The following is a 9,892-nucleotide window of genomic DNA, read 5'->3' as shown; positions in this document are numbered from 1 at the left end:
CAGAGAAAAAGGAGGATGAGGAAAAGGGGGATCCTGATCAGCTCTCCCAAAATTAGCCTGGCAAATTTACACCATTCAGACTGAGTGCCTTTGCCAACAGCCACGTGGGGATATACAGAATATCTCAGGGGTTGGATCTGCCTGGGCTCAATCCCCATGGTCCCTCCTTCACCAGAGGCTTTCACCAGGCCTGTGGGATGCCTGTATTCCTGGCAGCTGGGACACCAACTCCAGCACACAGGGACAGAGGTCCTGCCCTTCCCGGCGCTGCGAGACATCACTGCCTTTAGCTGCTGTAATGGGTTTCTAAAATTAGCTGCACACTCTGCCCTTGGACTCAAGCAGGACATTTCTCAGTTGTTTAATATCAAAAGTCCAAAAAAAAAAAAAATTAAAAAAAGGAAGCAGAGCACAAAAGCCACCCAGTCAATGCATGGCTAAGTTTATTTTATCACTTGTCCTGCAGAACTTGACATCTATTTTAAGTCATTTATGAAGAGTACAAGTGTGAATAGCTGCAAAAGTTTTGCAATTCCAAGACAGAACATACAGCTGCTAAAAAAAGCAAATTTAACCTTCCCAACAAAGCCTCAACAAGCAGCCCACCCTTCCCTGGATCACGTTTCCCAGCTACTGATTTCAGACAGCCAAAGCTCATCTCCCCCATGTCTTAAGTCGATAAGTTTACAAAGAGGTCTCCAGCTATGGCAGCATCACCCCATCACCCCCCGCTGGCATCTGTGGGTGCCTCCCTTCCGTTCAGGCTCGGTTTACCCCGTGCTGAGCGGGACAGGTGCAGGTTGGTCCCTCAGGGTTTATCCCTCCCTCCAATTTATGAGTATTTTACATTTTGCCGCAGGCCACAGCTCCTATAAATAAACCCGGGCTGCCTGTGGCAGATGTGAAGCCTATTGCTGCCTGCACGCTCCGTTAGAGGCCCTGGCTTCCCAGCAACGGGAGTGGGAATAGATCTGGATCCGCGATGAAATATTAATTGGAAGCAACGCTATTCTCCTGCCTACAGAGGGGAATTTTAATTGAGGACCACGTTAACAAGCTAATACCTTCCCTCACCATGCGGTCACAGCGAGCTGAGGCAGGAATGGGGGTTGATGGGACCTGCACTTTTTAATTGGAGCATCTCCCATTGCCTCTGTCTTCCCAAATCAATCCAAATTAGCAGCCCAGTGTTCATCACCTGGCAAACCCGCCACCAGCAATTGCTTGATTTGACTTGTGGTTTCCTAAAGGAGTCAGAAACACCTCAACAGGGAGAGTCTGGGGCATCCTTGTGAGATCAGTCCTGACCAGCAGCACCTCCATTCGTGCCCATTAAGTCCTAACTAGTCCTAACTATTCCCACACTGAGGGTTCCAGTTCAAGAACAGCATCTGCTGGTGCCCAGCAGCATGGGCAGGAGGTTCCCAGAGCCAGAGCAAAATAGGAATTCTCAAACAGCACAACAGTTGAAAATGCAAGTTCAGGAGGTTGGCTTTTCCCCCCATTTCTGGTTAAATTTAGTCCACCCAATGTTGCATAGGAGTCAAAACAGGACGGGGAGAGATGTGGATCTGAGAGGAGCACCTCTGATCTTGCATTTTCCGCGTGTTTTGGTAGAGACTGAGCTCTCTGGGACACCGTGAGGGCACGGGAACTGCTGCAGCCCTCCCAGGGAGGGCTGGAAACGTGTCCTGCAAAACAACTCTCCCTTAGCTGAGGCTTTTGATTTCCAAGGGTTGGAGCAGGGGGGATCATTGCCTTCATCCTACAAAGCAGAAAGCAAAGCTATAGTAAAGCAGCTGAAAGGGGAGAAGGGACAGATCCTGCTGCAGGATGGAACAGAGCTGGCGCCAGTGGCATCGTGTCCAGCTGTCACTGTCACATGTCGCCCGTGTCGTTCTCGTGGAACTTGTGGAGGTGGTCAGCGAACCTGGGGAAAGAGCAGAGCCACGTTCACCTGCAGCAAGGACCAGAATGCTTTTGTGGCCGAGCAGGAGCCGCTCCAAATCCAAGCAGTACCCACAACGATGAGCACCGTGCTCTCCTCCAGCCACGGGCAGCAGTGCCTGGACCTGCACAGGGAGTCACAGCATGGATCTGACCTGGGTCTCCAGGATCACCTTTGCCTTTATCAGGATTTCTCCTGGGCAAGGACTGCTCAGAGGAAGGGGTTTGGAGAACACCCCACCGAACGCAGGTGGTTGCCTTGTTCCGTGCACTTTTTTTCCTGGCCATTCTCATTGGGTTTAAAGCCCAATGAACCGCCCTTGTTTCCAGGACAGAGGTGCTCCGAGTGCTGCCCAAAAAGTCTGCTGCAAACCACCATGCTCTGCCCACCAAAGCCAAGCCCCAGGGCTGGGCTGGCCCAGCCTGTCCCCACACTCACTTCTTGGCGCAGAACGCGGTGCAGTCCCGTCCCACGCTCTCACTCCAGGCTGTTTTGTAGAGCACCTGCAAGGGAAAGAATGTGATCTGCTCTGCTTTCACCTGCCATCCCTGCCTGTCCTCACAGTGCCTGGTGTCACCACAGTGCCAGCCCATCCCTGCCATCCTGTCCTGGAGGGCGACTTTTGATGAGGGTGTGGAGCGACAGGATAAAGGGGAATGGCTTCAAAATGAGAGCAGGTTTAGACTGGATATTGGGAAGAAATTCTTCCCTGTGAGGGGGGTGAGCTCTTGGCATAGGTTTCCCAGAGAATTTGTGCCTGCCCCATCCCTGGAAGTGTCCAACACCAGTTTGGATGGGGCTTGGAGCAACCTGGTCTAGTGAAAGGTGTCCCTGCCCATGGCAGGGGGTTGGAACCGGTTGATCTTTAAGGTCCCTTCCAACCCAAACCATGATCCTAGGATCACCAGTGTGGAGAACCCCAGTGTGTTTCAGTGGTTGCCCTCAGGATGGCCAGGATGACCTTTTCCAGTGGGTTATTTTTGCTGGGGCAGTGCTGCTGTGGCTACAGGGGTTCAGAGTAAAGCTCAAGGCTGCACATGGATGGAGATGTGTTTTGGAACAGGCTTAAGGAAGGGCACTGCTTGGCTTGGCTCCTTTTTTCCTTTCATGGCACTGTGTTTTTATTCCAAAGCTGTGGTCTCAGGAGGCAGTGGTGGGGTTTGGAAGGAGGGAGAAGCCCTCCCATCCCAGACTGATTCATTCAAGCCTTGGGGATTTGTAAACTGTTGTTATCACCAGGAAAACACTGGTGATACACCCACCAGCAGGCCTCTAAATTAGGATTAATTAAAGTCTCCTGGAATCAGTGGCAAAGATGTTGCTCCCACCACAGGGATGAAGGAGATGGAGCTTCATCCAGACCCCTGCAGGACACACAGTGTGTGTCCAGCCCAGGCAGTGCTGGGTGCTGGATTTCAGGCCCTTTTGTGTCTAGATGATGTAAGATCATTCCAGCCATGTAATATTTATGAATTTTCCTTATTTATTTATTATTTTTTTTTTAGGTTAGAGCTTTAAATTTTAATGATGTTTAACTTTTTATTTCCTTTGCTCCTTTCCTCCCCAAAATAACACTTTAACTTTGAGATCAGGACAGAAATATTGTTCTGATTTGTCTTTTATCTCCTTTCATCGTTGAATTATTGATGATTCGTTTGGCTTTTTTTCCCCCCTGAAATGACAAATAAAATCCCAGAAACTGTGCAAGGATATAAGGATATAGGAGGAGTTTGCATCATGACAAATTCCCAGGGGATTCAGGCTGGCTCAAGCCTCCATTCCTACCAAACCTCTGCTTCTCTGTTTTTGACCCTAATGTACAGTTGGGGAAATCTGGAGCCACAGAACACATAAGGAACATGGGGGGAACTAGAGCTCAATAATACAGAATATTACAGTGTAAATCTTTGTAAAACAGAGCCAGAGCTCATCCCTGGAGAGGCAGCAAACAGAACTGAACTCCACTGGGCAGGAGGTTAAGGATGGACCCAGGCACAGGAAAATGGAATTGAACATGCTCTAGAAGCAGGCAGTGTGGGCTCAGGGGGATGTATTTTATTCCTAAAATTGCTATGGTATTAGATTCACAAAAATTAACCAGAATGTTGCTCCCCAACAGGTTTGGGAATACACTGAATGCCCTGTGAGCTCCCAGCACAGTGGCACCACGGTCCTGTGGCTGTTCCCAGCAATGACACAAACACAGACAGCCTCCAGCTCCTGCCCTTGGGCAAGCCTGTGCCCAGCCAGGGTGGGATTCCCGCCCTATGAAGCTGAGGGGGATATTCATTGGCATGTCCACGTGCCTGCTGAGTTGTGCTGCCCACACTCCTGTCTGCACTGTGCCTCCGGAGCCACTGATACACCATCTGCAATGCACTCACTTGGCATGACATCCTAAAAAAGCCCAAATTCCCCCTGGAGGGGATGCTAGCAGACATTTTATCGGGATGTCCACCCCCTGTGGCCCCCACACTTACCAGGAAGACGAGGCAGTGCAGGAACAGGGTGTAGAAGAAGGCAATGGTACGAGCGGTCTTGTTGGACAGGATGAGCCGCCCCTGCAGAAGAGCAGAACAGAAAATCCCATTTTAATGTGGGTCAGTGGAAACCACTTCTCCCTGTGCACAGGTTCAGAGAGACCCTCAGCAAGACTGGGGCCCTGTTCCTGCTAGACCCTATATAAACACACACTGAGGGGGGATGCTTTGCCCACCTCCAAGCAGTCATGCTCCTTCAAGGTGGCTGCACAAGTGCCTATGCTCTCAGCCCAAAATTGCCCAAATCGAGGTGAATCCAGGGCTGCAAACTGTGGGCTTTCCCCCACTGAAAACTCTCTTGGGGTGTTATTTTAAGTTACTTTACCTCAGCTTTCTCCAGCAGCTCTACCTGCTCCTGCTGTGCCAGCCCTGACTCAGTGCCTGCTGTGGCTCAGCACTGCTCCAGAGAGAAACCCCGGCAGTAATTAAGTCTTGCACATTTTTAATTCATGAGCTCAAACAACTTGTGATTTGCAGCATCCTCTCACCACTTCCTCTGCAGGGCAGTGGAGCCAAGGCTGCTCCCAGAAGCTGGCCCTGGTGTCCCCTGTCTCTGGCTTTGCAAGGTCTGTCCTGAAAGAGTCACCCTCCACCTTTGCCAGTCCTGTGCCAGCACACAGGGCTGTCCAAGCTCTCCAGGGACTGAAACCCTGTGGGGTTGGGATGATTCGCCCTCCAGCCCCTCATTTTGGAGAGGCCACAGCCAGCCCCTGATGATGTCTGAGCCCTTTTGGCACATGACACCGGGGTCCCAATGGGAAAACCTTCACGTTCATCCCTTCAAAAGAGCCAAAGTCAGGAGGAGCCGCAGCCTGAGAGAGCAGCTTGCAAAGGATGTGCCTGCCTTCCTTCACAGCCACTCTTTATTCCTGCTGTAAAACTCAGGGACTCATTATGGACATAAGCACATTCCCCAACCACCACACGGGCTTTCCAAAGCTGGCATTAAAACCCACAGATCTCCCACCAAACCCATTCTGGGCTGAAATCATCTTTGCTATTCACAGCCACGGCGGAGGCTGCTGTAACAAACAAGATTATGTTCTTAAATATTCCCAAGGAATAACTCCCCTAAGTCAGTTTTTTTTTTTTTTGTGAATGCCTTTCATTAATTCTCCGTGGTGCTGGCACGCCACACTATCCATATTCATGTTGGCATTTGCTTGGTTTTTATGCAAATGACAACTCTGCCTTTATTACAAGACATTTCTGTGTTCTGGGGCTGCTGCAGACCAGCAGTCCCCCGTTACGCCGGAGAGCTGGGGGTTAACTCAGCCAAAACCCAATCCTGAGCCTGCTGCTAATGTCTCAAATTCAAATATAAGTCAGATTTCCTCAATAACCGCATTTTTATCTCAGAAAGTAGCATTCATCCCTAAGAGATGGCAGCTCAAACCTGCAGTGGCAGCAGCGGCTCTTCTGTCTGCTGCAGCTCAGGCAAGGAGCTGCTGCAGAAACCACAGCTCCCCAGTATTTTCCCCTCATGCTTTTTGGAAGGAAGAACCAGAGCAGGAAGGATCAGGGCTTGTGAAGAGGTTTTTATGGACAATGCAATAAGAAATCACTGTGTGCCTGAGGCGGCTGTGCTGTGTGAGGCAGAGCATCTCCCCTGGGGTGTGGGACCCTCTGCAGCCCCTTACACTTCTGCTCCCGAGTTGTGTGGGGTGCTGGGACTCTCTGGGGGAGTCTCCTATGAGGGAGATCAGGCTGAGCAAAGAGGCTTTGCCCCTGGTCAGCCCTTGGCTGGGGGTGCAGCTCTGAGCCCCCCTGCCACGCTACAAACCAGAGGAGAGGTGCTTGGAATCACAGAACAGAATCATAGAATCGTGTAGGTTGGAAAAGACACCCAAGATCATCGAGTCCAACTCTTCCCCCAGCACTGCCAAGGCCACTACTAAACCATGTCCCCAGGTGCCACATCTACATGTCTTTTAAATCCCCCCAGGAATGGTGACTCCGCCACTGCCCTGGGCAGCAAGGGAAGAAAGCGACTGCTCCTAAACTGAGCCCCAGCATGGCCCGGTGAGATCTGCACCCCGGCCTGGGGGAGCAGGGATGGGGCCCTCTCACTGCCTGAGGCCAAGCCCAGCAGCCCCATTCCTCATGCAGGAGCTGGGCTAAAAACCTCTCACCTCCCACTCGTGCATAGCAGTGCAGCCCACTCACCATGCTCAGCGTGGCTTTATCCCAGGGACTGAGGCTCAGGTACTTCCGCTGGCGTTCCTGCAAGGAAACCGTACAAGAAGCTGATTTCTGAGGCTCAAAGGGCCAAATTTGGAGTTTGCAAACAAGGGAAGGAGCTCTGTGCCCCAAGATGTTCCTATTTGCCCCCCACCCCCAGACACAGGGGACATCATCAGGGCACAATGACTTTCATTTTTTATTTTTTGAAGTGGATGGCGTTCGAGTGTGTTTTATTCTTTCAGAGCGCTATCCCTGGATTTCAGCTGGGCAGTGATCCCACAGCAGACAGGAGAGTGGCAGGGGCTTTTCATACCTTCCTGCTGAAGGAGGAGAAGGGGTCCAGGCGTTCCTCGTACTGGGAGGAGTAGCGCTGCTCCGTGTCATCCCTGCTGCCGCCCTGGGGGAGCAAAGGCAGGGTGAGAACCAGTGGGCACCGGGATGCAAGGGGTGTGTGGACACCCAGAACAGGGACACAACCCCCCAGTCCCCCTGGGCTGCTCATTTGGAAGCAATGACCCCCAAAAGATGGAGCAGCACAGCCCAGAGCTGTGACAGACAGCACCTCTCCCTTTTGGAAAGGAGAAGCACAACAGGAGCTATTGAACAACGTCCTTTCTTCATAAAATTGTAGAATGATTAGGGTTGAAGGGACCTTAAAGGCCATCTAGTTCCAAACCCCCTGCCATGGGCAGGGACACCTTCCACTAGACCAGGTTGTTACATCAAGGGATTCTTCCGTGGGGACTCCTTATTTTTCCTGTGACTCCCTACTTTTTGCCCTTTCTGTGAAATAATTGTCCTCTCTGTCACCCCAGAGAGCTCCACCTGGGTTAGTGCAAATCCCTCTCTGAATTCCTTTGCTGCTGGGCCACGTAGGAGGGAGAGGTTTAGGAGGAGGAAATCATTCTTTAAACACAGGGCTGTTCTTAGCTGGGCAAAGGGCAAGGAAAACGAAGTGCAAAGAAGTGAAAGATTTGGGTGAGTTCAGACAGGCTGGATTTTATCCTTCTCCTGGGACAGAGGCTCCCCTTGTAGAGCCCTGGCAGCAGCAAGCCCCGAGGATGCTCGTGCAGCCTGCACATCTCTGCTCCTCCTTCCTCCAACGCTGCCTCTGCAGGTCACCAGAACTGCAGATTCCACATCATTCCTACCCAAACCCAGCCTGGAAATGGGCATGGGCATGGGTATGGGCATGGGCACGGGATGGGCATGGGCACAGCCTGGTGCAAGCTCTGGCTCAAGGGCTCTGGTGCTAATCCACCCCCTCTGCCCAGCACTGTCCCTCTCCCTCTCTGCCCTGCCAGGCATTCACCGAGGCCCTTCTGTGCCTGTTCCCTGCGTGCAGTGGGTTGTCCTGCCCAGCCACCATGGCTGGTTGTTACTCTGCTGTGTAAACCTTTAGCAAATATGCCCTTACACCCCGCAATCCGATCCCACAGGTCACCGTGGTGAGAGCAGCTCCCCATTTAGGGGCGATGAACTCGCCACGGCCTGGCCTTATTGAATGATCTCTGGGGAGTATTTTTAACGTGTCACATGCCCGATTAGGGGGTGAATTATGCAATCCCCCAGCGCTGCTGCCACGGAGGGTTTTGCTCTTTGAGCTCATGTCAATGGCATGCAGGGGTTGCCTTGTGGCCGTGGATAAACATGGGTATGATATTCCGCAGGAGAAACGGGAAAAAATGTCAGAGGGGGTGACCTGGCGTCATCACTGAGACATAAATAAAAGAACCAAATAAGGTCCTTCACAGCTGTAGGAGTTTCCCATGCCCAAATGCTATTAAAGTATCTGTCAATAAAAAGGACTCGGTCCAGGCAGCACGGGAAGGGAGCACAGAGGGGGGTGGGATGGCAGGGAACTGGTGTCCCCTCCATTAGTGGGACTTTTGCAGTTGTAAGGAAAGCCTGAGGTCAGGACAGCCTGGCTCTGACCAGGGAAGTGGTTGCAAGGGAAAGCTTCCAGGCAGCCTGACCTGCCTGCAAAACCCCCACGATTTCCAGGGATGAAGCTCCCGAGGGACACAGCACGAGCAGAGCAGGTTGCAGCTAAGACTGATTCCCCTCCCTAGCCTCCTCCTGGTGTTGCTGGGATGTTTTTGGGCTGGTTTCTTCTCTTTTGGGACTGTCTGTCTTCTGGCTGGCCAGGGAGCAGCTCTCTCTGCTGGCTACAAGAAGTTCAGGGTGGTGGGGAGTGAGCACAGGTAGGACAGGATGATTTTCCAGGCTCTAACTGCAGGGATTTATTGCAGGAGGTCCCAGCTTAACTGCTGTCTGCGTGGTCAGGCAGGACCATCTGTGATTACCTGCTGGAGCCTCACATTGTCAGCAATGAGGATGAAAGTGGGGTGTAGCAGCTCTTTTAGGGAGGAAATTTGAGCTTCTGGCTTAGAAGATGTCAGACACCCTCCAGCACAGTTCAAAACAGCCTTCCCAGCAGAGAGGCTGGGTCCCTGCTCCTGTGGGCAGAGCACTGCACCCTTTTCCACCCCAATTAGCTCCCATTTCCCAACTTTCATGCAAGGTGAATGTGGGTACTGCGCAATTTCCCCGTTGCCCGGCCTGAGCCTGGGATTGTCCATGTGTGTGAACCCAGCTGGAGCACGGACAGACAGACAGACAGATGGACACTCACCCGGCCAGGGTAGCTCTGCAGGAACTTGATCTTCTCGTAGAGCTTGATGTTGTCAGCTCTGAGGTTGTCCAGCTCGCTCTGGAGCGCGTGCACCGTGTGCTGCATCATCCGGTTCTCCTGCAGCAAGGAGGGGAAAACGGGATCTAACTGGGTGGGAGGCAGGAGCTGGGGGTGATCTGGTGCATCCAGCCAGGGTTCAGTCCCTTCTCAGGAGTTAAAATCCCCTGGCTTTGAATTACAATTGCTCCCAAATCAAAACTGCCCCGGGTGTGGCAGAGTGGGGCTCCCAGCCCTGAACCACGAAGAACCACATCCCTCCCTGCCCAAAGGAGGGCTGGGGCAGCCGAGGTGGCCGTGGGTGGCTTTGGGCTGAGACGTGGCCCCCATGGGAGGTGCAAAGCCAACCTGATGGCTTTGAAAAGGTTGTTTTGAGCTGTCCTTCAGTTTGGATTTTTACCCCAAACCACATTCCCTACGTGCTTTCTCCATGGCACCCCCCAAATGCTGTGCCGGGTGGCCAAACACACACGAGGCAACAGGCATTTGGACCTGCTCTCAAACTGGAGCAACAGGGATGGGCTGGGG

General features: G+C 52.3%; 1 protein-coding gene across 1 annotated transcript in view; it reads right to left on the bottom strand.

The window, feature by feature from the left end:
• Positions 1-421: 421 nt before the first annotated feature.
• Positions 422-9,892, bottom strand: part of CUX1 (cut like homeobox 1) — a 272,065-nt gene continuing 262,594 nt past the window's right edge. The window contains exons 18-23 of the mRNA XM_017828885.1: positions 9,308-9,424; positions 6,986-7,069; positions 6,655-6,711; positions 4,429-4,509; positions 2,387-2,451; positions 422-1,930 (exon numbers count right to left, since the gene is read on the bottom strand). Coding sequence (XP_017684374.1) covers positions 1,879-1,930; positions 2,387-2,451; positions 4,429-4,509; positions 6,655-6,711; positions 6,986-7,069; positions 9,308-9,424 — 456 coding nt within the window. The 3' untranslated portion in view covers positions 422-1,878. The remainder of the gene's footprint in view (positions 1,931-2,386; positions 2,452-4,428; positions 4,510-6,654; positions 6,712-6,985; positions 7,070-9,307; positions 9,425-9,892) is intronic.

The sequence above is a fragment of the Lepidothrix coronata genome, unplaced genomic scaffold (genome assembly GCF_001604755.1).
Source record: "Lepidothrix coronata isolate B3197 unplaced genomic scaffold, Lepidothrix_coronata-1.0 Scaffold154, whole genome shotgun sequence".
NCBI lineage: Eukaryota > Metazoa > Chordata > Aves > Passeriformes > Pipridae > Lepidothrix > Lepidothrix coronata.
The sequence above is the reverse complement of the archived record's forward strand: the minus strand, read 5'-3'. Positions and strand labels throughout refer to the sequence as shown.